The 26,264-nt window shown below is 44.4% G+C and overlaps 1 protein-coding gene across 5 annotated transcripts in view; it reads left to right on the forward strand.

Moving 5' to 3' along the window:
* SFXN5 (sideroflexin 5) overlaps positions 1-26,264 on the forward strand; it is a 104,594-nt gene continuing 78,330 nt past the window's right edge. For 3 of the 5 annotated variants that reach the window (XM_054203119.1, XM_054203117.1, XM_054203118.1), the window contains exons 1-3: positions 1-116; positions 12,116-12,184; positions 23,392-23,469. In XM_054203119.1, coding sequence (XP_054059094.1) covers positions 60-116; positions 12,116-12,184; positions 23,392-23,469 — 204 coding nt within the window. In that variant the 5' untranslated portion in view covers positions 1-59. Of the gene's footprint in view, positions 117-475; positions 603-12,115; positions 12,185-23,391; positions 23,470-26,264 lie in introns of those variants that run through there. The other 2 variants (XM_054203122.1, XM_054203121.1) reach the window with 2 other exon arrangements.

Here is a 26,264-nt window from a genome sequence, read left to right on the forward strand (position 1 = left end):
CCGGCGCCGGCAGCAGGGGGAGGCTGTTTAAAGTGGCGCTTTTGCGGCGCGCGAAGGGGATGGCGGCGCCGGCGGACTATCCCCCGTTCCAGCTGGGGAAGCCCCGCTTCCAGCAGGTACCGCCACCGGGCGGGGGGGCGGCGGGAGGAGGGGGGGGACAGGGGTAGGGACCGGCGGCGGGAGCTGCCCCCCCCGGCGCGGCGCCGTTCCCCCACCCCCCCCGTGAGGAGAGACCCCCGCTCCTCTCCTCTCTCCCCGTCCCCCTCCCTCCTGGCGGCGCGATGATTGGTGCGCGGTACAGGTCCCCCCCTGCCGTTGGGCCGCGGCGCCGTCACTCAGAGCCGCCGCCCCCCCGCCCCGCGGCGGCTCCCGCGGCGGGCGGCGATTGGCGCGTCCCGCCGTGCCCCTGTGGCTCGGGGCGGGAGCGCGGAGCCCCAAAACTGCAGGTTCGAGCCCCGCAGCCGCCGTTGAGGGCAGCGGGGTTGGGCGGGGGTCCTGAGTGCCAGGGCACGGCGCGGCCTCGTCGTTTCCCACTCTCCCCGTTGGTATGAGGGTTGGCCCTGCCCCAGCGGGTGTGGCGGCGAGCCCAAGGTTGCAGGGAGGTGAGGAGCTGCCCCGGGAGGGTGCAGGGCCTGCAGCGCTGGGCCCGGGGTGGGAGCGGTTGCTGAGGGATGTGGGTGGGTGTGGGAACCAGGGCCGCTCTGGAGTGGGTGCTTCAACTGCCACGCAATGGGCTGTCCTTGCTGCGGGCTCACCTGGCTGCTCAGCTGCCTCCGTGGGGTCAGGGCGGTGGCAGGGCAGGGGCCGATGGGGCCCAGAATGGCGTCGTGTGGGGTGCCTGAGGTGGCCGCTGAGGAAACGTGGTTTGGGACGAGGCGTGAGGTGAGGAAAGCGGCACCCGCACAACAGAGCCACCCCATCCGTGGTACCTGATGACAGGGAATGGCGAGGAAGGGCTGTGGCCCACGGCAGCTGTCCCCGGGTGAGGAGAGCAGGTCCGAGCAGCTCACCCCTGCTGCCGCCGTCCACAGCCTCCTTTCTTAAGCTGCTGGCGGGGCCACTGCCATGGTGCGGCTGACAAAGGCCATGCTTCCTTCTTGTAGAGCCATGTCAGGCTTCCAATACGTCTGCCAAAGTTCATAAAACCTACTTCAGTCGCTCTTGAGCTGGGTAAGACCCCTCTGGAAAGGAATGAGCCATTGCAATTACCAAATCAAGAATGAGTAGCTGGAGTCTGCTTGTTAATAGGTGTGTGTTCCCCCCCCACTACTGGGGCAATCTCCAAGGAGACTCTCTTCCCACCATCCACACCATTATTTGCCAACCATCTGACTTGCTAATTACAGTTCACAGAGCTTAGCTTGACCAAAGGCGCCCGTTTGGGTTGCTGAGAAATCCGGTTGCTGATTTCCCATGGTGGGGGCAGCTCCTGGGTGGTGGATCTACATGCCTTTTCCCCTCACTGCCTTGTCCCTGTTCGGGAGGTCGTGTTCAGGAGGGAGACCTCCTCAGAGTGGTATACCTGTAGCAGCAAGGAAGGGGTGACTTCCCCATGCGGGGAGCCTGCTCGTCTGCATGATCTGAGGGATGCTCAGGCTGGGGAGACGAAGCTTTTTAATAAGGAGAGGAGGAGGAGGAGGAGACGCTACTCCCTCCTAGACACCACAGATGATTCGAGGCACACTTGGCAGTGAGTCAGGCACAGAATCGGTGCGTTCTGTTCATTAAGGAGCGACTGTCACTTGTAGCAACATTTAGAAAATGTTTCGAGGGGTATGGCAGGATGTTAATGATTGCGTGCGTGTTTGAGCCGAGATGTCCTCTCTCCTCGCTGCCACTCCTGGGAGATGAGCCAAGTGCGTTTCCACCACGGTCCAGATCTAGGGTGAAGGTTGCCCATCAGCAAAAGCGCCCTTGGGACTAGATGCTTCAGGGGTGCTTTGCCAGAGGGCCACATCAACCATTGGAAATCATTCCCCTTCTCTTCTTTGGTGGTTTTATTCCTTTCCTGTAAAATGGAGGTCCTGCAGGAGCCGTAGGATGGGTCGTGGTGCCAGTGTCCTGCCAGCTCTCGCCCTGCACTCCCCTGTTTTCTCCTGCTTCATCTGCCCATGTATGAAGCGCAGCTGCTGGACAGCCCAGTCTGGGATGCGGCAGCATTGTGGGGTCACAGAGCAAGAGAGACTCAAGTATTGCCAGGGCCAAGGGCCACCCGGCTGGATCCTGCTCTGGTTGGGATGTGGCATCTGCCCCATCAGCGCTGCAGCCATGTGCCCGCCCCCATCACACAACCTGGCAGAGCCAAGGTCCTTCATCTCTGGGTCAGTCAGTTATGGTCACTTATTTCCCCTGTCTTGACCTTGGTGTTTGCTACCAAACTTCAGTCTCCAGTGCTGGGGAGGAATGCCTACGTGACCCCAAGGGATTGGCGGACCTCAAACACCACAGTCCTTTTCTATCGGCTGTTCAGTGTGTTTCCCTGCAGCTCTCTGCCTTTCCTGTTCTTTTGGTGGCCCGTTGCAGGGTTTTATCTGTTTATAAGATCTCGGCTTTAGTGGTTCAGCTGACAAAGGATGCCTTATTTGTTTGGAAAGGATTAGTGACGCTTGGCGTGGTTATTTAAATTCTAGACGTAGCCCTGTGTGATGACAGCATTTACTTTTCCTCTGAAACGCTGGCTGGGAGCAGGTCTGGAGCTATTTAAGTGGAGAGTTGATTAAAACTGGGGCTGGGAGAGATGCAAGGAGCTGTGCTAAGCATCTTTGTCCCTGTGGGGGAAAACAAGGAAAAGTTGTGTGTTAGGAACAAAAACCTTGGAGAGCAAACTCGGCTGCCTGGGGATTTGGTTCAGAGGAGACACAGTAGCTTCCTTCCCCCTGCTGTGACACAGAGCCTCAGGAAAGTGGCTGAGCAGAATTTAGGACGACAGGCAGGAGACGTCCATCCCTAGCACTGCCTCTGGAGATTATTAAATTCTCCTTTTCCCCTCCCTTATTGTGCAGTTCACTTGTTTTTCTTGATCTTTGGGCAAGTGGAGTTCTGTCGAGTCACCTTTTTTTTTTTTTTTCTTTCTGTGATGGAAAGAGCCTCTGCCTCCCAATGGAAGCGGGATATTTTTAGGTAAAAGAAGAAACGAGGACATTAGGCTTGAGAATGTATGATAAGAACTTTCTGAGATAAGAATTTTCTGACGAGTAGTTCTAATTTGTTAGGCATACTCCTGTGTTTGGTTTGGTTTGGTTTGTTGTGTTTTAAAAGGATTTTCTAAGTGCTCCCTCTTTTAAAGCCAAAGCACTAAATGCGTGTTCCCGGTGCTCTGGAGTCTCCGTCTGTAGTCTAGACATTTACCCTCGGCAAAATAAATGCTGCTCTTTTTTTTTCTTTTTTTCTTTTCTTTTTTTGTATCAGAAGAGCTGAGGAAGTGTTTCCAGCGAGGGTCTAAAGGTGTGCATGCAGCTGATTGCTAACTAGGGGTGTTAACTGCTGGAGGAAGACAGTGCCAGTTAAACTCTGGTGTTTTTATTGGGGTCAGCCCTCTAAAAAGTAACACAAGGTTGTCTCGGCTAGTGCAGGAGGACTGCAAGCACAGGAGAAACTGAACAAAAAGTGAGCTGACTTGCTTCCCAACTTAAGTCCAGGGTGGCCATCTCAACAAGCAGAACTCGTGATCATGCCTTGTCCTCTTTGCCAAGAAGGAAAGAATTTAAAAAAAAAAAAAAAAAAAAAAAAAAAAAAAAGGTAGAGATCTTAGATCCTTCAGGGGAGAGGGAAATAAAAGGGAATAAACCCAAATCAGAACCGTAAACATTTTTTATTCCTTGAACAGCTCAGTGTGTACATACAGTCATGGAGTAAATGATGTACTTAGGATGTTTTATTCTGTTGGCCAAACATGCCATTTCTATGACTGCGATATTAACAGCGTCATTAGAGATGTGCTGTTGTCAGAGCTTGACCTGGCAGATATTTTAAATGTTGGAACTCAGAAGTGTCTTATGCTAAAAATCGTTATTTCCTGCTCTTTGTATACTTTAATCTGGTAAGTTTAAAGCATAACCAGAGTTTATTACCCACCTTAGCAAAACCACGTGCCTCCTATGTCCAGGATAACCCTTGCAATAACGCACAGATAAAGATGCTCTTGGTTAGATATGCCTCTCAAGAGCTCAATGGCTTGCAGATTGCATACTGTAATTGCTGAAAGCCCTGGTCCAGGCAGTGGGAGGAACCAGAGCTGTATTGTAACGTTAACACAGAAGTTTCTCCTTGTGCTGCTCAGTGTAATTTATTTTCCACTTTTTTTAAAGTGAATGAAACTCATTCCTTCTAAAAGGCCCTCATTATAGAGAAGGGATTTTCTTAAAAGGCTGCAGAAGGATGTTTAAGGTTGGTTCATAACTGCTTTAATTCTTGTGTATGTACAGGTCCAGCCCACCGTGTTCAAGCTGCTTGAGATAAGGTTGGCATATGCTAAATGGTGTTTGCTGTCGCCAAACGTGGCTTTCTCAGCCCTGAAGATGGGCTGACCCTGTTTATCCTGTGCAATCTATTGGGTCCTGCAAACACATGCTTAAAGATGAATTGCAGAGGAGAAGCGGGAATACAGACACCTTTGAGTTTGATGTTTATCTGTTAACTTCACAGAACCTGCCAAAAAAGCCATCCGTTGGCTTCTTTACATCTCTATCAGCCAGGACTGGATTTTAAACAGGGAGTTTGATTGTTTGTGTCTTGTGCTGCAAGATATAAACCCATACTACTCCACGTAATGCCCGTGAAAGGTTTCCATGTCATGTCCCATCTGTGTTCATGAGAAAACCTGTCACTGCAGGTAACCGAAGTTACCGAGAAGCAGGAGCTATTCCTATACACACTCTTGACTTGTAAAGTCAAATTGAAAATATTGAAGGGCTGGGAGTCTGTAACTTGTAATGGGCTGGACTGCAAGTCTGCGTGCAGTTACACGGCTCTGGTGTCTGGCTGTACCTTGCCAGAGTCCCGCTGCTCAATGGCTTGAATTTTCTTAATTTTGTTTGGTTTAGCTTAAATCTCTTCCTAATTAATTTAAAGCTGATGTTAGCTTGTTTTTTTTTTTATAGCTTGAAAAAAACCCCCCAAGTCCGCATGTCTTTTTCTCTGGCTTAATTAAATCCCTTTTAAAATCACACTGTAATTAAATTGGTAAAGTTGTGCATATCTCCTGTTCTTCCCAGGACTGCCCAGGATACAATTTTGAGGAATACTCGCCCTCTTCAAGGTGATAAACAAGTTCTTGTTCATAGTCACTTACCCATCTCTCGCTGCCCTTCTTCAAATTTCTGGAGCCTGTAAGGAGTAGTTTTCCTTCTAGTTCTTATCTCGGAGTCAGATGGATCTTGCATGGCCCGCAGCACAGCCACTTAAATGAGCTGGATCTGTAATGTACTCCTGTGGTCCCTATGAACTGCTGTGCCATGTAAGGGAATTAATATTCCCAGCCACTTTGCAGAACTTCATCTTGCTTGCAGGCTGGTGAGAACTGGTCCCAAAATAGCCACGATTAATCACAGGAAATTTGTGTTATTCAGTTTTTTTCCCAGATAACTGTTTACTACAACAGATGTTACTGGAATAAAATGGCAAAAAAGACCACGGATGGATATTTAGGAGCTGAAGGTCAAACTTATGGGCGTCCTGCAAGCTCCATCCCTTGCATGACAGTCAGAGCTGGAAACGATCCTGTTAAAAAGGAACCATCCTGAATCCTCACTTAAATCTGGGTTTGCTTGACTGCAGCGTGCCATAGGGCTGCCACTGTGCTGGTGCCTGGCTGTTCCTGTGCCCCAGGCCTTGATCCTCTCATCCCGTTCCCTTGTCCTAACAACTCTTGGTTTGCTGGAGGGATGCAAAGTTGGTGTGTCCAGTTGAAACCTTGGAGGGAGGCGGGAATACCTTTCTTTCCCCTTTCTAGACGATAACGGGCATGGAATGGTGGAGAAAGGATGGAGGAGAAAGGGTCAGAGAGAGGGTATGGGAAAAGAAAGCAGTTTGTGTATGATGTACAGCAAAAGACACGCTGGAACAGGGAATAACACTGTTTTAGTAATGAAATGGCATTTAAAAGGCAAATAAAGTCAAACTCCCTCTTCTTAGAATTTGTGGTAATGAATGAGCATGTGTTTGACAGGGCCTGGGACAAGGCAGTAGCTGGTGGGAGAAGGGCTGAGCAGTGCCTTGGCTGTCTGAGTTGCAGCAATAACAGTGCTCCGTTGCTGACAACCTTCAGAAAGTGGTTATCTAAGTATAAGGATTTGCAATGTGGACCATGGGGAAGTACTTGCTACAATGCCTGGTCTTTCCCTGCTTGTCCTGCACCCCATAAGTTTGCTTTAGCATCATTTTGCTGAGATGATTCTGTTACGTCCAAGAGCACTGGCTGCTTTGTGTATCCTAAAGCCTTCTAACAGCTTAAAAAGAAAGCAGTCATAGCCCAGGGAAGTAAATGCTTGTTAGCAATAGCGGAACTTCAAGCAGTTACAGAAGAAAAGCATAAAAACTAGAAACTGCAATATTCTGCTTCTCCTGAGGTCAGCCTCTTGTTTCCTGAGGCTGAGGATTTCAATGAGGCATCTCTTTGCTGTAGAAAACCCGTTATGATGTGGCAGTGTCTGGTCTGATCTAGATCAACACCAAATTTTAAATAGCTTTTTTTGATAATAAAGAGAAAGGAATAAGAAAAATGTCTCTGTAACATGTTTCTGAATTTGTTTCTTCCAATGGTTTTAAATTAGCTTCTTCATAGGGGCTACTGCTTTCATCTTAGCAGAGCCAAAAGGTCCTGTAAGAAAACCGAGAAGGTCAAGTCAGTGCCTGCTCGATCACTTGGTTTTCTTTACCTGGTACTTTGGAGTGCAGCAAAGGCAACCAGTAATGTGCAATGGATTCATTTGGAGTTGGAAAATAATTTGGAAGTTGAATGTATTTTAAGATGAAATAATTTTGTTATGATTTTATTTATTTATTTTCCTTCCCTCTTATTCACAGTTAAACGCGATACTCCCGTCACACAAAACACAGCAGTGCTCAGTGAAGTCTGAGTGCAAGTGAGGAGTGAAAAATATCAGTATGTAAATGAAAGTAAATGTGTTCAGGGGGTCTCTGGGTTGAGACAACTCTGCGGGAACCAATTTTTTTAGTTCGTTAGAGCCAAAGAAGTCCCTTTTGAAGGCTTCTTGTTTGTGATCAGTCTGCAAAACAGTCTGTTGCATTTTGGCTATTGATTTCCTACTTACCCTGTAGAAACTTGGTATTTGCAGGAAAGTATTTGACTTGTGATTGAAGAGCAAAATCCTGATCTGTTCTGTGAGTTCGGTCTTGTGGTTATGTTCACGAAGGCGTCTTGAGTTGCAGTTAAGGTGCAACAGTTGGATCTGATTTAATTTGCCTCTAAATTTCTGAATTATTAGGATTTGGGGTTTTTTTCCCTTTTGTTTTGCATGCACCTCGGTGAAAACAAATACCACTTTCTAATTAAAAAAAAATTCTGATGGCTTCTAGTCAGGAGACTAAACCTGGGAAGCAGGAACTGACCTGGATGACGGAAAGGCAACCATCATTGAGTGGCAGTGAAGCAGCTTTCCATACTGATCTGAAAAGGAAAACTGTAAAATCTCATGGCTGGACAGCAGTAAAAACAACGGATATTTTGTGCTCAGGGGCTGTACAATTGTCGTAAATACACTGCTGCTTAGGAGGGCTGAGCAGTGAAACAGGCAGTGATGGTATTTGGATGCACCCTCAAGAAGACAACTTTGGTCTTGGTTTGAATTTGGTTCCATTTTATATGGTTCTCAGAGAGACCACAGAAAGAGCGCTTTTGTTGTGGAAAAATGAGGTTCTCATTCATCAGAGTTTAAAAAAAAAAACAAACAAAACTTGTTCAAACTTATACTCCTCTACTTTTTTGGTCTGTTTTTTTTTCTCGAAACAAGGCACAGCACCATGAATTGACTGAGATATTTTAGGTTTAGAACTGGGGACTTCCACCCATCCCACTCTGCCACTCATCTCTCTTTGATGTTGCTCTCCTCTGTCCAAGGCTGAGCTTTATTTGCTTCTTTTCCCCTGGGTTCGTTGATTGCAAGCGAGCCCAGCTTGCATGCGCATGAAGGGGAGAAGTGGGATGGGGAAAGTGCTTCTTTACCAATTAGAATTTTTTTTTTTTTCCAGTTGCTTGATTAACAGAGCTGCTCTTTTAAAAATCTTGGCCTGGATGTGGGAGTGAGTGAGGTTTAATGCAGTTGCCTCGTTTGAAGAAACTTGGACTCGAAGCAGCAGAGCGAGAAGTTTGTTAATGGCTTGTCTTCTGCTGCGTTGTCCTGCCGTGGTGATGAGGGATGTTGAGCTGACCTGTGAGCTGATCAGGAAGTGTTAAAGTATAACTCACTGCCATGGGACTGCGTCTATTCCTGTTTCTTGGAATCTGGTAAAGAAAGCAGCCAGGCCGTGACAGAGATTGAGCCTCGGGGTGGCAATAGCCCTTCTGCTGGAAAGATTAGTTGGTGGTTGAGCACCAGAATCCTCTTTGTGGAAGACTTTTAAGAGTGTTTTTTCACTTCCAGGTGCCTCATAAGAGCAACAGGAAAAAGCACGTTTATGTAATTGCATTTTACTCATGGTAATGCAAAAAGAAATTGGAAACCACGGCCGATGAGTTGGGTCTTGCTGCCTGCTTTAGAGCAGAGAGGATGGACTCAAGCTCAGGTCTTCCTGCCTGGCCTCTTTGTGCATCCCTGATGGTCAGAGATATTCTTGAGAACTGGCTTCTGCCTTGTGTTTCAGCCTAGCAAAGAAGTACATGTGCGTTCCCATTGTCCTTTCTCTGGCGTAACAGTAGCAAGAGGGTAATTTTTTTTTTTTATTTTTTTTTTTGAAGTGCGGATGAAAGAAGCAAGCACTGAAATAGTCCTCTCTGCTGGCAGACACGCAGTTGGCCCTAGGTGATCTTGCACCATGAAGTGCCTTATGGTATCTGAGAAACGGATGCTCTGGCCGTCGTCTCCTAGCAAGCCCATAGCACTGTGCCAGCTGCTTGTCTCCGTGTTTGCTTCCTAGCCTAGCCCGTATATTCAGAATTATTTTAAGCAATTTTGTTTCTTGGAGAAAGCCTTCAGAAAGCCCCAAGACTTTTTCATACAGATCTTTTAAGTTTCATGAGGCTGAAAAACCACTTCTTCCCGTACTAGGTTGCAGCATTTCTGGTTGGTTTCATGTATATTTGTCCCTAAACATCGGAATGTTGGCCATAAGCATTTGAAAGAATGGTCAGCAGCTCTGCATGGTAGAATTGGCTTTTTTTATTTTTATTTTTTTGCTCTGGACCTTACTGTGCAGTTCCATGGGAGCCTGAGTCAGGGCTGTTGTCCTGACCCCACGCAAATGGTCCGGCCCTTGCCTTGGGGCTTGTCTGACCACAGAAGAAACAGGTTCAGGCAACACCACCACCTGAAAATTAAACCCTCATTTAAGGTTTAGACTTTTGGCACTCTTAGCTCCCCGATCAGACGGTTGCAGCATTGGGTGAGTGTCAGTGCTGGCACAGGGCAGGAGAGGAGGAGTGGGTGTGGGAACGGGATTGCAGCAGGATGGGTTTGAGCTGCTGAATCGTGTCCTTGGCTGGGTGTCGCTGAGGTTGCACCAGGCAAGGATCAGAGCAGAAGACCAGCACTGTATTTGAGCCAAACAATGACCCTGGGCTATGAGACTGGCTTCCTGAGAGCCTCTGCAGCTTTGCAAATTTAAATCTGTACTTCTAAAATAACACGTACAACATGCAAATTTTAACTTATGGTCTCATTCCCTCCTCCTTGTGCTTTGTACTGTCATTTGTACCTATGTAAAGTGGGTGTAAAATACTGATGTTCTATTTAATATTGTTTTTCTCACTGTGAAATGCATATCACCACAATAAAGGCAGTGGAGAAGTCGAGGCCACTTAAATTTAAAAATCCTCCCCTTCTGTTCTTGTTTAAACCATGTACTTACAACTGCTCTGAATTCTCTTAACTGCTGTTTGGCGTTGAGCGAGTGCAGAAGGATGGGCAGTGGGAGAGGGATGGTGGTACGTGGGAGCGCTTAGGATAACGTGACGAGGGACCAAGTGAGTCATGTGTTAGTCATGTCACTCCCTGCACCACTGGCAAGCATTGGGCAGTAGTGATGTGGAGGACAGTGGCATCTGCAGAGATCTTTATGTTGAAAATAAAAGTAAGGCAGCAAAATGTCAAGCTCGCAAAAGCTAGAAAGTACCAGAATTAGTGTTAATTAAATCAATGCTAATTAAAAACCACTGGGCTCTTTTTCTGAAGTTATGTGAAGCTATTTTGTTTAGTTGTGGGTTTTTCTTTTTTTAGTGCAGAACATGGAAAAATAACAGCAGAGAGTCTTGTAAGCAGCTGAGAACGGGGTGTTGCAACGTGAGGTGGTGGACAGCAGTGTTGCTGGAAACTGCCATTAGAGAGGGATTTCTGCCTGAATAAGTAGGCAGTATTATTGGTATTTCTCTGTGCTCTATGGATTCAGCAGAGAAGAACCAGCATGTTTCATAAAATTATGCCAGGCTGTGATTAAATGCCATTCTCGCTGCTTTATCCGTATTCCAGTCCTTTATTTATAGCACGCTTTTGCATTACAAACGCAACAAGAGATTTGCCTGCAAGTGGCTGCAGAGCACCCAGGGTAAAGGGGTCCCAACAGTCAAGAGCACCTGGAGGTCTGTGACCTGTGTCCTTTCTGCATCCGTGATGGGCTGCAAATTCCTGGTACAAATTCTGCAGGGGAGAAGCCCTGGGAGAAGGCAGCCGCTGGATCAGGCTGCCCCATGTCCATTTGGTCTTGCCAATGTCCACATAGTAATTTAGGTTGCACTAAGGCAGCTCTGGCACTCGGCCTACATCTGCATCCTCATAAAAGAATGCAGGCTGATGTTTGAGTGATGATGTACATGTATCCTGAGTGCTCCTAATATACCAATATTTCATGGTCCGGTGCCTTGAGCTTGCCTAAATTCTTTTTTTTTTTCTTTTTTTTTTTTTTCTCCCCTAAATACTGAGTCAAAACAGCTCTCCTTTCCTTTGGAGCTGCCCATGATCTTTCCAGCCTATTTCACAGGCACCTTCCCCTTTTTCAGACTCTGTTCCCGGCTCTCTGGATCCCTTTCTGGTCCTTCACACACTTTTACTGCTCCCAATGAAGGCATCTTCACCAGCTTTTGCACAGCATTATGCCTATGAGTGCACATCTAGATTGGATTTTTCCAAATGTGCAACTAAGAACAAGCCCAAACCATAAAGTTACGGTTTCTTTTACGTATGTTAAGGTTCACAGTCCATCTTCTGCTCTGTGATTGTGTAGGGACTGGCATGACGAAACCCAGCCCTAGTTTAGTGCCTGGACAATTCTGCAGTAAATGTAAGACATAAAACTGGGTTTGTGCTTAGTCTTATCTTTTCCCTTTCTCATTCTTCCCATCAAGGAGAAAACTATCTGATCCCTTGTTGAGCCTTTAAACTCTTTTTAGAGCATTTGAAAATACAATTTACATACCTTCTTCTCCAGCAGTGTAGGGGTCCAGGAGTTTCTTCACACTAGTCTCTCCCCCAAGTCAGGGACCCTGTGGTGCTGCTGGTCCCACGAGATGGGTGCTAGTGGGAATGAGGATGAGCAACAGAGGGATGGTGTTAAAGATATTGCAGGGTGGGAATTCCTTTGACAGCATCGCTCAGTGTGGGAGGTCTGTCGCGACACTGTTAGGTTTTTGTGGACTGAGACATGTCCCAGGAGTCCCATAGGTAGGGTTAAGCAAGCAATATGTCTTTTTTGGCAAAAAGTAAAGGATATTTTAGCAGTTTCATAGTATCCCTTTATTAAAGCATCTATATTGGTATCCTGTTAATAGCAATGCTGCTGTTAGCAGGGTCCTTTCAGACTTTCAATCACAAATTACCAGTGAAAACCTTCTATATTATTTCTTTTTAGTTGATACTTAGTTCTGCAGAGGAAATAAAACCTTTCTCTGCAGCAGGTGAAAGGCAATTTCTAACTGAACACATTTTGGTTTTTTTTTCCTGTCTTCCAGACTTCATTTTATGGCAGATTCAGACACTTCTTGGACATCATTGATCCGCGCACTCTCTTTGTTACTGAGGTAATGTATACGCGCCTTGTTTTCGGAAAGTAATGTTTATTAGACAGGTTTGGATTAAAAACAATTTCTTCTGTGAACAGCAGAAGTAACGAAGCCAGGTTTCCAGTGGATTTGTGTCTCACAGTTGATTGATTGCCCAACTGAGCTTTGTTAAATCCGTAGCAGAAACTTGCTCGTTATTAGACATCAGTGAATCCACACCTGTCAGTCTTGCATCTCCCTCTAGTAATTGGTGAGACCCTGAACTGGTTTCAGTCAAGCTTGCCAGTGATGCCGCCTTCTCAGAAGGAAAACTCCTGCAAGAAAAAAAAAAAATGTGGGTGAGTAGATAAGAGAGCGAATATTAATGCTTTATGGAGGCAATGAGCTGCAGTATGAGCTGGGTGGGCTCGCACTGCAGTTTTTCAGTGGCTGCACTCAAGAAGACCTTCTCTGAGCAAGGTGTTATAGTTTTTCCTTAGTTATTACCCTGTTTGTAACAGACTTTTGGGTTTCTGGCCCTTTTATGTTCCATTTAGTGTTGCCTGGCATTACTACATTTCCCTGTTTCATAAAATACTGAGCTAACAGTTGTGGGGAATCCTTTAGAAGAAATATTTCTACTGTTGAATTTTAATTCTGCCTGTTGTCCGGCAAACTTAAGATTTTGCTTTCAGTGAAGGGCAGCTGCCTTTTCCGTTTTCTTTTTTTTTGACGTTTTTAATTTTTTTTTAAGGTGGAGTAGCGCAAGATGACAATATATGTGCAAACAATTCTGAAAACACAGGGAGCTGAACTGCTTACTGTAGCTAGTGGTGAGCTGAGTCCGGTTCCTTACACACTGTGATGTCAGGGGGGAAAAAAAGTCCCAACGCAACTTTAAATAATCTTTTCCTTCTAAATCAACTAGCTTTTTTCAAACACATAGGCTAAGATGTATCATGTCATTCATTTTGAGTACCTTTTGGATGTGTGCCCAAGAGAACCGCAGAAAATAAAGCAGCTGCTCTTACACCATCACATTGAAGATTATACTTTCCCTTGTAAAAGCACAGGGTCACATCAAGTTTGAGATAATTTTCAAAAGCCACCAACCTTGCTGTGGAGCTTATGTAGCTGGAGATGTAACCTGCTAGCAAAAGAACGTCACAATTCCAAAGAGATTGTTAGCCATCATTCTGTCATGATAAAAGGGAATGAAAATCACAATATTACCTGAGCATACAATGCACTTTGCAGATGCTAAAGCTGCCATTTAAAGAGGATGTAAGCACGTATGCGGGAATAAAACCAATAGTGCCCATTAAAGGCTTGGTGCTGCTCTTACCTTAGCAGAGATTTAGTGTTAAGTGCAACACAATGCGCATTGGAGTGTGTTTGACAGTGTGGGGAATCCTCTGGTGTGCAGTTGTGGTGATGCAGAGACTGTGATACGTGGCTTGTGAGATCTCTTTATATATTTTCATAATTTTGATTCTGAAATTCATAAATGGATGCAAAGGGCCTTCTAGTACCTAATGATAATTTTTGGAGGGAAGGAGAAGATGCTTTGCATGCAAAAGAGAATGGGAAGTTGGAGAAGGGAGACTGTCTTTGCCCGTTTTTGTCATGCACTGGGAATGCTAATTAAAAGCCTGAGGATGGTGAGGAAACTGAGGCTCAGAAATACATGGATCCAGACAGGCACTGAAACACCAGACTAATTTGCAGTAGAAAGTTTTGCAGAGTTGATATTTGGTAGATTTCAATAAGTGTGTGTTTTCCAGCCTACTGCTCTGGGGCATGATGTCTGGGACAGGATTTGCTCGGGATATTTGAAGATAAACACAGGTCCTGGGCTCCAGGCAGCTGGACCAGGAGGTCCTGAGTTGAGGTCACTTGGAAGAGAACTTCTGGTAGGACAAAAGAAACAGGTGAATCTGCTCATCTTTTGGGTGGATTTTGTTATGTCTCAGCTCGTTTTGTTTTCCTCTTTTTGGAGAAAAAGTCTGTTGGGTGGATCCATCCAGTTCTGTTTATTTGAAATTTCTCTTCCTTTGGAAGGTTTCCATGTTCTAATAATAATCCTCACCTTTCTCAAATCTCCATTGAAGCCTATAGCGTGTGTATATATGTAGTTTGTTTTTTTTAAGCTGGGTGACCCACTGTGCGTAATGCAAGACCGAACTATTGGGTTTTACAGTGGCATTAATACAGAACAAAGACAGACTTCTCAAACTTACTTCTTGCGTATCTCCAAAGTGGGGGGATATGAGTGAATTTGAGTTAGTGATTCTGCTTTTTGCAGTTACAAAACAGATTTAAAGAGAGTGCACTCTGTTCACATTTGGGATGGGGCAAGCACTTTCACACTATGGTTATGGTAGTATAATGAAACAATTTAAATTGAGCACTATAATTCAGTCTGGTTCTGCTGTGTACCCAAAACCTGTAATTCTGTTTATCCATTTTGGTACCTCCAGCAGCAAGCAGTTCTGGTTGCAGAACAGCTATTTTAGGTTCCTGAAAGGCTCACTTTTTCCCTCCTTTGTGAATTTCTTTTACTCTCTAAAGAGCTGGATCTCTTCTACCCTTGAGGGCAATTATCTTGTTTGTCATCTCCATTGCATATAGAGGGTGTTTAGACTCTTGGGTAAGCTACCTATGAATTGGGTGCCTGCTCTGAACTTTGAGATGATCCCTCCTGTGGCTCAGCCACATGCTTTTCTACCTTCCCGTTGTCCCCTTTTCAAATTATTAGAAGTTTTTTGAAGAGGTTGATAAGGTTGAGGGTACAGAGTGGTCAGCTGTTGTAACTTTATTTTTCCAGACACGTTTTGACATGATTCTTTGAAGAAGGTGAGACCTAGGGGAAATAGAGCAAAATCAGTGTGGCCCATTTTTACCCTGGAGACAGCTGTCAAGATCCGAGTGCCTTAATCAATTCTGGACCCCAAACTGAACCTCAACAAAAAAGGGAGGTTTGGTGTCCTTCTCTGGGGTCTAATAAGCATAGGTCTGAAGTTCATGGTCTTCAGGAACAGCTCGGTGGCTGTCCAGGGAAGGAAATGCCCTCCATCCATTTTCTTTGGGAGTTTGAATTATATGATATCAATGCTTCAGTAAACGTTCTGCTGTGCATTTTGTGAGGTCTACGTGAGCTCTCTTTCCCTCGAGAAGTCTCGTGGCAGAACAGATATGAACATTTGGGGTCATAGGAAACACTTCTCAGAGCACAAAAGCTGCTTTGTTGATTTACCTACTTGCTGTGCTCTATGTGGCTGATCTTGAGCTTTAAAATACTTCGTATATACATGTAACTAAAGGCTGTTTGGTTTCATTTGATAATTTAGGTGGCAAATCAAGATCTAGAAAGGGTTCGATGAGAAAGCAGCCGTTTACGGAGAGCTCCTTCCCGCTGACAGATGGCTGCATCCTTCAGGCCTGGGGTTCTCGGGGAACAAATAAATTGCTGTTTGTCTTGGAGGAGGTCTCTAGCAAATGAAAAAAAAAAAGTAGATAAATGAGTCTCTAATGAGAATGGAGGTTAATCGCATGGAAAATGTAATATTTTTTTTTTCTACATCCTTTTTTTTTTTTTTTTAATTCCTGTGTGTTACATCATTGCATCCTACTGGTGGTTGTGTTTTGAGGAAGGATGAAGTGATCCCTCTGAGTGGGGGAAACCAAGCACAGTGATATCAAGTATAATTAGTCTCAGTGACAGTCCTCTCTTACTCATTTATTTTTTTCAATAAAGCAAATTCTCAACATAATTGAAAACTTCCTTGTGTTTTAGAGGTTCTTAAGCATTAATCCTCAAGGGATGTGTACTGAGTACTGGATTATGTTGTAGCCATACTTTGCAGTCTGTGATCTCTCAAAAAGAAAGCACATGCTTGCCTAAGGCACGTGTCGGGGTAGTTGGAAGCCAGTTGCTCCAGTTTTATCTTTAGTGGGTTCTGGTAGAATAATTATCTGTATCAAACTTCCCTACCAATTTTACTTTCTTTCTGAGTGCATAAGGTATTGAAACAAGGCACTAACCTTGTGTCAATATTGCATGTAACCTCTAAGAGCAGGTTTTCATCTGTGCTAATTCATATAATTACTGGCCTTCTAATGAAATAATTTTTTTTGGCAGCTGCAAATTTGCAAACTTTTCCAGTAAGCAGGAAATGTGTCATTTCAGAGGTCAAGCCCGACAAGTCCTGTCGCTGAGACCATCAGAAACGCCTCAGTGAGTGTAATGCCTGTTTTCAAAATGTGTGAGGTTAAAATGATTGGAATAATACTTTTAATTGCTCTGTAATTAAGGTCCATTGGGAGAAGCAGTAGGGACCAGCAGATATTTTTATAAGGCTAACTTATCCCATCTGACATTAGCCTGGACAGACTGTTAACGCTCTGTGGGAAGCTCTTCATGGAGAAAGCGGTGGATCTGAAAATAATTCAAAGCAAAAGTGAAATAAGAATTAAACTGAGCTCAGAGGGGCTGTGTGTTATCTGCTTTTCCTTTATCTCATTGTTCAAAGCATAAATCTACAGAGCGCTGAGCATCTTGCATTCCCATATTTGGGTTTAAAATGGAAGCAGGATTAGATGTATGTTATTTATATGAACGATACCTTCTTACTCAGCAGATTGACTGTCTGTGTTTATTCAGTGTCACATCTGCTGGCTCTACTTGAACAAAAAGTTTCTGGCTCCTGTTGTCTGTCACTGCAGATCCAATACAATAGGGCCAGCTGGAGTCAAGTCTGCCGTATGTATCATCCGTAGAGTAGTGAGACAAAATCGGAAACTGTTGAGTTGCTGATGGCAGAGCACAGCTGGATTTCTGTATCCCACATCAAATTTGTGGTGCTGGTGGCCAGAAGGCTCTTGCTTTGGATCACATGCCATTAAGTCATCATTAGTCTGAACCTGAAACCGGTGAAACTCACAGGCATGCAGCAGATCATCACTGCGCTGACACAGCCTCGAAACCATGATAGAAGCCCTGTATGAGCAGAGTGAGATGCAAACTGTTCCAGCGTGGAACAGTGGATTTTCTCTTAAAAAAGCATGTCCCGTCAGTGGATTTTCTCTTAAAAGCCTTGAACGCAAAACTTGACTCTTTTTCTGTTGATTCTGTAACAGTAATGTTGTAGTGCTACTACCATAATGGCTGTTATTACGGTCTGTATGTGCACATATGGGTTTCTGGAGGCAGTTCTAAGCCATGCGTATGCATCAGTTGAGATCCAACAGAAGACAAGGCACAGATCTTTGAGGCAGAAACACTGTGCCCTTGAGCAAGGAGGACAAGGTGAAAAATCAGTACAAGATCTCACGTGTTCCGAGGAGGTGTCTGATGCACATACATGTTTGTAGTTATGTATGGGACCCGACACAGTTGTGCTCTATCCTGCCAGAATGCTGGAATGATGGCCATAAGGGACTTGGGCGCCAATGAAGGATTCCTGGAAGTAGCCATCAGCTCAGTGTGGCGCAGGCTACTGTTCTGGTGGTGTCTCTGGTGTTGTTCTTTCTCCCCCTTTTTTTGTCATGCCAAACTAAGCCCTTGATAATGTGATCCTTCAGCAACGCATTCGACAAAGAGTGAAACACGCTGCTGATGTAGTCCTGCAAGTGTACTCCAGGGAATGACCTTCTGAGTCAATGACTCTGGCCTGAGTCAGGGCAGAACAGATTACATTACCTCTTTGCACTAAAACCCATGGGTTAAATCTAAGCCAGTTCAGCCAAACTCAGTCAGGTACTGGTTTCTGGCCACGCAGCCAGCTGATGTGGCTTGTACCATGCAGCTGAGCACTCTTCCTTTACAAAAGGTGCCTACTGGCAGCTGTCCTGGCCCATGGTAACTCCCAAACTGTGTCTGGGAATCACTTGGCGGAGGACTGGATGGTCTGAATCAAAACTATGCCTCAGATCATGCTGATGCAGGCTCATGCCCAGGCTCCAACTTGTTTAGTAGCAGAGCCATAACCATAAAACCCAGGCTCACCCAGTGGTAGCCCATTGCATACCTCTCATGGGCTTAGTGAACTGAGCTGTAGTTCAAAAACTGGGTGTTTTCCAGCAGTGTTCAGCACGAGGCAATGATTGAGCCTTTCTCCAAAGATTTCTTGTTGTTGGGTCGTGTTTCCCAGGTGGATGTGGCTTAGGCTGCTGTGGTGGAGCACCAAGAATGGAGTTTGTGCTTCTGAGTCGCTGAGCATGGTAGATCCCTGGCACTGCTTCTGGGCTTAGGTTTGTAAGAACATCCTCCGGGTGCAGATGGTCTGTCTAGCACCCTGTTGTGAGAGCTGAGACCCCATCATCCACCACTAGAAGTGCTCTAGTTTTTATGAGAAAAGGGGTATGAAAGAAATTGTACATACTAGTAAAAGCTGTGGTTGCATTTTTTTTAGGTGATGCTGTAAAAACTCAAGTGACACTTCTTCCTACAGATAGCAGTAGAGAAATCAAGCAACAATAAATATTGAATCAGTAGCACAACCTTGTAGACAGACCTATTTTTTCCCTGTTAAAATGGAAATGAAGTGTAATCTTAGACATTATCGACTATCATAATAATGCTGTATCGTGCTAAAAGCCGTGGAGTGGAGCTGGTTGGCATTTGGAGTTGTTGCACACTGTGAAGTTACTTCCTATTTTTTGGAGGCTCTGGTTAAAAGAGCGTGCTTGACTTTTCTAGAAGGGATAAAAGGCAACTGTGTACTTTCACTAATGAAATTTTGAGGCTGCGGGTCATTGGTTAAAACTACCTGAACACCTCCAAGCCATGTGAAAGGTGTCTTCTTAATGTGGTCCTTAAGTTTAACACTTTTGTTCGCTCTCTGTATCGCTCTTTTGTCAACCTTGGGAGCCATCAGCAGCGTTGGTCTAGGACTCTTCTTTGAGAAAGTTCCTCTCTCTCCCCATGGTGCTGAAAGAGGAAATTCATGAAGACTGCAATTTTAAAAGCAAAATCGGGCTTTTTTGTTTTCTGTTTGTTACCATACTAAACAAGATGGGATCTGGCCAGGGTTGTTATAGTAACTACTAAGATTTCCTCAAGAGAAGGAGAAAAAAATAGAACACAGACCCATTCATCTATTACTTCCAGTTTTTCATTCAGAGTTACACGCTGTTCTGTGGAGATAATTTGCAAGACACACAGTGTAGGTAATTTCAGTGACAAAAACACATACCAATAATGAGCACAAATGGCTCTCCAGAATGTTGTGCTGGCACTCCTGGGTTATTTTCTAGCTTTGGAGGCAAGAAGGATTGTCTTCCCTGGATCTGCAGTCATTAGTCATTCAGCTGTCTGGCTTTTCACCTCTGGATTATCTGTCTGTCTACAATATTATACAATTCTATTTTATTGATACTCATGCTAGGTAATAGCTTTTTCCTAATATGATATTTTTAAACAACCATGAGGCCCAACAGGGCAAGGAGCTATCAAGAAGAACTTCAAGAGGCTCAAGTCCTCTTGTGATTTTGTGTGATTACTTTTCCTCACATGTTGGAAATGCCTGAAACAGCCTAAAAATCCTATTTGTTTCTCGTGCCTGCAGTGCTTCATAATTTTCCAGTGATCAACCAACACTCTTAACTGGTCTTTCTTGTAGTTGGTCATTCCAGCTACAGAGCCCCGAGAGTCTTGCAGAAATTTGATCTTTGAGCATGGCCACACATCTGTGCTGTTGGATTTCATCCCTTGTGCCCATTTCTCAAGGTCAGCTTTTATTCTGTATGAGATCCTCAGCCCTTCTGGGGGAACAGTACGTCACCCAGTGCTATGTCACCAGAAAATATCAGCCTAATTCATAACTCTGCCTTTTTGCCAGTGTCAAGAGGATTTGGCTTAAATAATAAGGACTCATTTCTCTGGCTGGGATATTGGATAGATGTGGAAAAGTATGACCAGTGACTGGCCATATCCACTGAAGTATTCTGGACGCGCTTACTTATGCTCCTATAGAAGGCAAACTCATTCCAGGAAAGGACTCACATATTCACTTTATCACTTGCATATTATTTTTTATTAAGATAACTCTAAATTTTAAGACAGATTTAGCTTGCGTCTGCGTAAGGGAAGAGGGCTAAGAGTTAAGACACAAATTTTTGTTGCTATATACAGCTTGTCTCTTATGTCTACTTGGGTGATGGCCGTTTGGTTCAAGGAGATACAGAGCAAGCGGCTGGAGGAGAAATACACTGAAGATCACTAAATCCACAGAAACCTCATCAGTGTTGGCTGAGAGCAGTGGGAGGCTGGGAAGGTGCTTAGGGGAGCCATTATTTCTGCTTGCCACCTTCCTGTTTTTGCCTGTGCTCTTGCTTGTAGCCATTGTTGGGGAAAGTTTGAGTTGGGTGGATGACTTCTCTGAACCAGTAATGAAAGCTTTTATGTCATCCTTTGATTTTTGGAGCAAGGCACAGTATTTCCGCAGCCAGCTTTTTAGGTGAAATGGGTGATTGCTTAGCCTTTGAAGAAGGCGGGGAGATTCTTGAACACACTCAGTCATCCTTCAGCTTTGATACTCTTTGTAAAATCTGTAAAATCTGATAGTTTTCTGAATTTCACAATGCCCCAATAAAATGGGAATAGAAGAGCAAAAGAAAGTGCTTGTATCTAGCACTAAAATATAGTCCAGTGTTGGCCTTAACTATCTGTCTTTGAGATCCCTCATGCTCTCAATATAGCCTAGTTCCTGTTGGGACGGGGAATGAACATGCCAGCAGTCGAGGGTGGTGCCAGAATTGGTGAATGGACCTAAGCCCCATCTGGTAGGAGAAACCCATAGCAGCTCTGGGAGGTCCCAAGCAAGTGGCTTAGTGAAGTTTGAGAAGGATGATGGGCAGCTCTTTCCCCAGGGGCATGTCAGGCATGGAGCGTGGGATGGGCTGAGTCAGAGGGAGCCAATTTCAGGACAACATGCCCAGAAATAGGGCAGAAAACAGAAAATTTATCACTCATTACATGTGTGTATTGACACAGGGCCATGAGCTTTGGCTGGTTGCGCTGACCTTGGCGTTAGCACCCAACACGAACAAGCCCCATCTCTGAGCTCATGTTTTGCCAAGAATATACAGTTTTTTGCAGAGTTTGTTCCTATTTGATGCTAAGCCTCATCTGGCGTCTTTGTACAGACTCTCCACTTCTGCTGAGTAGCTGCTAATCTTGTGAGAATATATAAAATATATGAAATACCAGGGCTGGAAATAACGTGGTGCTGATGATGTGAGCTCAGCCAGTGTAAAAATGGTCGTGGATCTGATCCCAAACCGCTTGCTCTGCAAAGTGAAGGAATTGCCACTATTCCATATGTCCTGTGTGTTGAATGTTTTGAGGACAATAGTCATTCATTAATTGCTGCTTTCAGGTTGGCGTAACTGCTGGCGCTTCCAAGGAAACAACAAAGTACTCTTTGATGTTTGCATGAAAGGGAGAAAAGTAATTTCCCTGCAACCGATCCCATGGATGCGAGCTCGTAATGAGCTCGGGGACGCTCGCCTTATTTACAGGAGGGTTGTGAGAGCGGAGCTTGCAGTGACGACAAAGAGCCTTGACACAACTACACTAAAACCCACAGGGCTTTAGATGAACCACCGTCACACTACACGTTATTTTAGACAAAATATTCTGTATTTATGAAATGTCCTCCGGCACTAATATTAGAACAGCTGCCAAAACAACAGAGCTAGTGCAGAAATGTCAAACCGAAGTCAGTGTTACTCATCTGGATGACAGATAACCTGCAGGAGGCTTTTGAAAATGTTTAGCTGAGTGATTTGTTTGGCTTCAAATATTTGGGAGCCGTTACTTGGTGATCTGGTGCTTTCTGCAGGCTTGGATAAGCAGATTTAATCCCACCGAAGCTGCTCTTTATATCCTGACTTCTTCCTCTTTAGCTTAGACTAATCAAAGAATCTTTCTACCTGTCTACTTCTGCCCTGTGGTTTGTTTGTTTGGTTTTTTTTTTTATTTCAAGAAATATATATATATTATATAGAGTGTATTTATGTATACACACTATATATATAATGTAGTACACATGTATACACACAATATATATATTTCTTGAAATTATTATATATATGGTTCTTGAAAATGTTATATGTCTTTATAAACTTTCACTGCTTCAACTGCAGAACACTTTTTGATATGTCTATATATATGAATAACTGTTCTGGGAGTAAATTGATGATTCTGACAGGCTGGTAGCATGGCTTAATGCTCTTGTGATCTCCTGAACACGTGACATGTATTTATTCTTCTATTTTATCACAATGTGGGGAAGATCTTTATTTACCCATGCATGTATTTGAATCGCTGGTGATAGTCGGATTCTAACTTTAACTGCACTGATGACTGACTGACTCTGGTATTTTTAGAGAGAACATAACTGGTTGCGAAAACCCTGTCTGAATGAGTGTGTAACAGGCGCCGTAGAAAAGCAGCACAGGTCAACAGTTCAGCGTAGTGGCACTCTGAGATCCGGCTGAAGTATACGAAAATGACACGGTATTTCAGATAAATTAACTCAAATTGAACTCCAATGAGCAATTACAAGGCAGTGCTGTTAGGCTGTGCTGAGATTGCGCTAAAACTTGCTGTTACTTGTTTTAACTTTTTAGTGGGCACTGAGTTCTTAGTGGTGATGCCCAATATGTGCAGGCTTCTACCTTGCTCTTCCCTTCAGCTCTACCTCCCCAGTACCTGTACTGGGAGAGGGTGTGGGAGCAAAGTCAGGTCTTCAATCTAAGCGTTCCCCTGTAGACATCACTGGGAGATATTAATCTGAGAGTTGGCACAGAGTGATACCAATGTCTTAGGTGGGTATTCCACATTGCACCTGAATGTACCCCTTTTGTCTTAAGCTATTTTCTCCCTTTAAGCAAGAACTCATTCCTCTCCAAGATTTATCAGATCTCTGGTACCACACTGAAGACTTGGGTTTTTATGATGTCTTCTATAGATGCATCGCGAGGAGGAGTTTTTTTGTATTTTCCCTTTTGTGTTTTGCCTTTATACCATTTCTGTAGCTAGACACAAAACAACAGAGCTGTGCCAACCAGCAAAACAAGTGTCCATGCATCCTTTTTCCTTTTATATCATATGGGTAAAAGCATCTATCATAAAGTTTGCATGAAAGAAGATATAATTCTATAACTTAAATTCATTGCCTTCAATAAAAGAATTCAGTGCAGGACAAGCATTGCAGACCACACTGCTGTTTTATTTGCAGAGTCATCTGAAGGAAGCTGTGCAGCTGTTGGAGGATTACAAGCATGGGACTTTGCCTCCGGGAGTTACCAACAAGGAGGTAAGAGGAAAAAGCCTTTGTTAAATTTCTGCAGTCTAAAGTGGGAAGGATGAGGTGGCATTTTAGACTGTGTCTACAGTCAAATGCACTACTGCAGGAGTTTTTTGGTATTTCTACGGGTAACATCCTGTACCAGCGCTTTTCAGTTGATCGATGACTTTTGCGATGTTGCTTCTGGTCCCTTGCAGCTCAACTGCCAGTGTGTTATAAGTGAATTTGGGTTGTTCTGAAGTTCCTGCATTATAAATGTTGCTGAGCAGAAATGATAGCGAGGGGCTTGCAATACAAACATACAAGTTGGTGGATTCTTTTAGAATAAGTAGAAAGTTTGTGGTTTCTGACTTGCAGAGTTATCAATTACCTTTGGCCAATGCTATTGCTTCCCTTTCCATTGCAAAGTGTGCTTGTACAATTAAAACAGAAGTAAATTTCTTTTTTTAGCTGAGGGAAACTTTGCTGTCAGTCCTGTAGGTTCTTGTACCAGCAGCTGTGATGCATCAGCCCCCTCTCCTACTGTGTTCCCATTGGTTATAATAATTACACTTTCTTCACTGAAATTTGGGCTACGTATAACCCCCGGATGTCCTCGCGTTGTAGATGATACCATCAGTAGTGGTGCTTTTTGGTGGGTGATGTTCCTACTGTTGGGATGGCAGCTGAAGGAGGTTGTGGGAACGCCACTGATGTGAAGGCCTTGGCAGGGTTTAGGCAGTTGCTGAGAAAAGGGTCATTTTTGGTAGAACTTGATTGTGCTTTGGGATGGGCTGGGTGATCTCTCCAAGACCCTGTCAGTCCAGTTTTCTGGACTTTGATATTCATCTGTATGAACATATATAGCAGAGATGTATATTGCAGAGGGTTAGACTGCTTTTTGTGACTTTTATCTCCAAATCAGTAGCATGAAAGAAAAATCACCAGGTTTTTTTCCTGTGGGTATTATCTCAAACTCTTTTCCTTATCTGTCCATGTGCAGACACTTAACCGGAACACTGACACAAGGGCTTTTTTGCAGTGTGTGTTTGTGCATCTCGCACAGAAGACTTCAGTCCTATGTAATTTAATGTAATATAAAGAACAGCATGAATTGATTGGCAGACCTGCTTCAGGAGCTGTAAGAAGTGGCTGTGCCAAAGGACCAGTACACCTCCCATGTAACCAGTCGTGGAAATGGTAGTGTGCTCTACTCCCATGCCCTGTAGGTCAAATAACCTCTTTTTTTTTTTTTTTTTTTTCCCCTGTTCACGTGTGATAATTTCTTCTCATGAAAGACAAGTATAGCAGGTAAATGAAGAAAATTAAAATTTGCATTCACTTTAGAAAGTGGCTAGTTGTGTGGTAGGTGCTGTGTTGGGAAAGAGGCATGGCTTCAACAAAAAATAAACGGGAAATATCCCCTCCCTGCGTGATGTGCAGTGGGAGGCATTGCCCCCTTGGTCTTTTGATGTCACTGCATTCCTTCAACCCTAATCTGATGGTAAGAAAAAAGAAACCAGGGTTCAGGAAAGGAGAAAAGCAGAGAATGACTGCAGCAGCAGATGACTCAGTTCCCATCTGCCTTCAGGCAGATGAAATACAAGTCATTTGCTGTGGCAAACCACACAGACTTTTGACCTACATTTTGGGTTTGCGTAGTGACAAACCCAGGATATACCCAGAGTTCATTCAGAATTGCATTGAGAGAGAGAAAACAAAAGTATCCCATTTCTTGTTTCCCTCAGTCATGACAACATATGCAGGAGGTGAACCTCATTATGCAAGCTGGAGGGTTTTAAGTGTAAAATAAAGGTACGGGGTGGAGGAGGAGAGAGAAAATGGTGCCAAAAACGCCTTTTATAGAGAAATGTTAGCATGTTGGTGTAAAAAATAATATTTTTTGTAGTAAAACCTTGACACAGTTCACTTTGATCACAGTGTCGATTATGTTGGAGGGGCTTATGTACTTTTGCTGACTGTAGGATAAAGCAGCTCTCCCAGGAGGAGACTGGGGTGGAATTGCAGCATGTGCTTGTTATTGTATTTAATTGTGCTGTGCTGCATTAATTAAACCAAACCACAGGGAGAGGTGAGCAAGCTATGGGTAGATCCCAGCAAGACTGTGAGACTTGAATGTTCACCCAGGATACCACAACCACTCTAAAAAGAGTAAAGATGGAAGGGGACTGAAAGCAGATGACAATGAATGTGAACGGGCTGCAGTGGGACAGGAGCAACCACAATTGTGAAGCAGCCAAAGCTGCATTGTTAACCTGGAGAAAGGATCCATGAAGCCAGCAGTTATCAGTCCTTCTTTAGTTCTGGAGCTGGCCGGTTGTAATGAAACCGGAGGTAAATTGGGCAATTAAAGCATCAAATGTTGTTCGGCACTCATGTGATCCGTCTGGGTGAAGGTGAATGGGAACTTCTGGGACACCCTCTGCTCATGCAGCTCACATGGTATCATTCTGCCTTTGTGTTTACTGCTGTGCTTCAGTCATAACATAATGCTGAACTTTCAGCTTTGCCAATGATGACCATTTCTACCAAAGAACTGAAAGGCTCAGATGATCTGTGTGAAAGGGGGTTTCATTGAATGCTAAGGTTGTGGTGACATCAGGCGTTGGGTATACTTCTCATGTTGATTAGCCAAATACTCCCCTTCTCTGAGGCTGAGAGGAAGATCTAACAGTAAATCTGATGGAAATGGGGCTGTGGTTGCTGTCTCTGCGTGGAGGATGTAGGGCTGGATGCAGCTCTCAGCGTATGCCATGAAACTTGGACTCTGAGCATCGGTTGTTCCCTACCCCTGAGGGCAGAAA

The sequence above is a fragment of the Rissa tridactyla genome, chromosome 5 (genome assembly GCF_028500815.1).
Source record: "Rissa tridactyla isolate bRisTri1 chromosome 5, bRisTri1.patW.cur.20221130, whole genome shotgun sequence".
NCBI classification, from domain to species: Eukaryota; Metazoa; Chordata; class Aves; order Charadriiformes; family Laridae; genus Rissa; species Rissa tridactyla.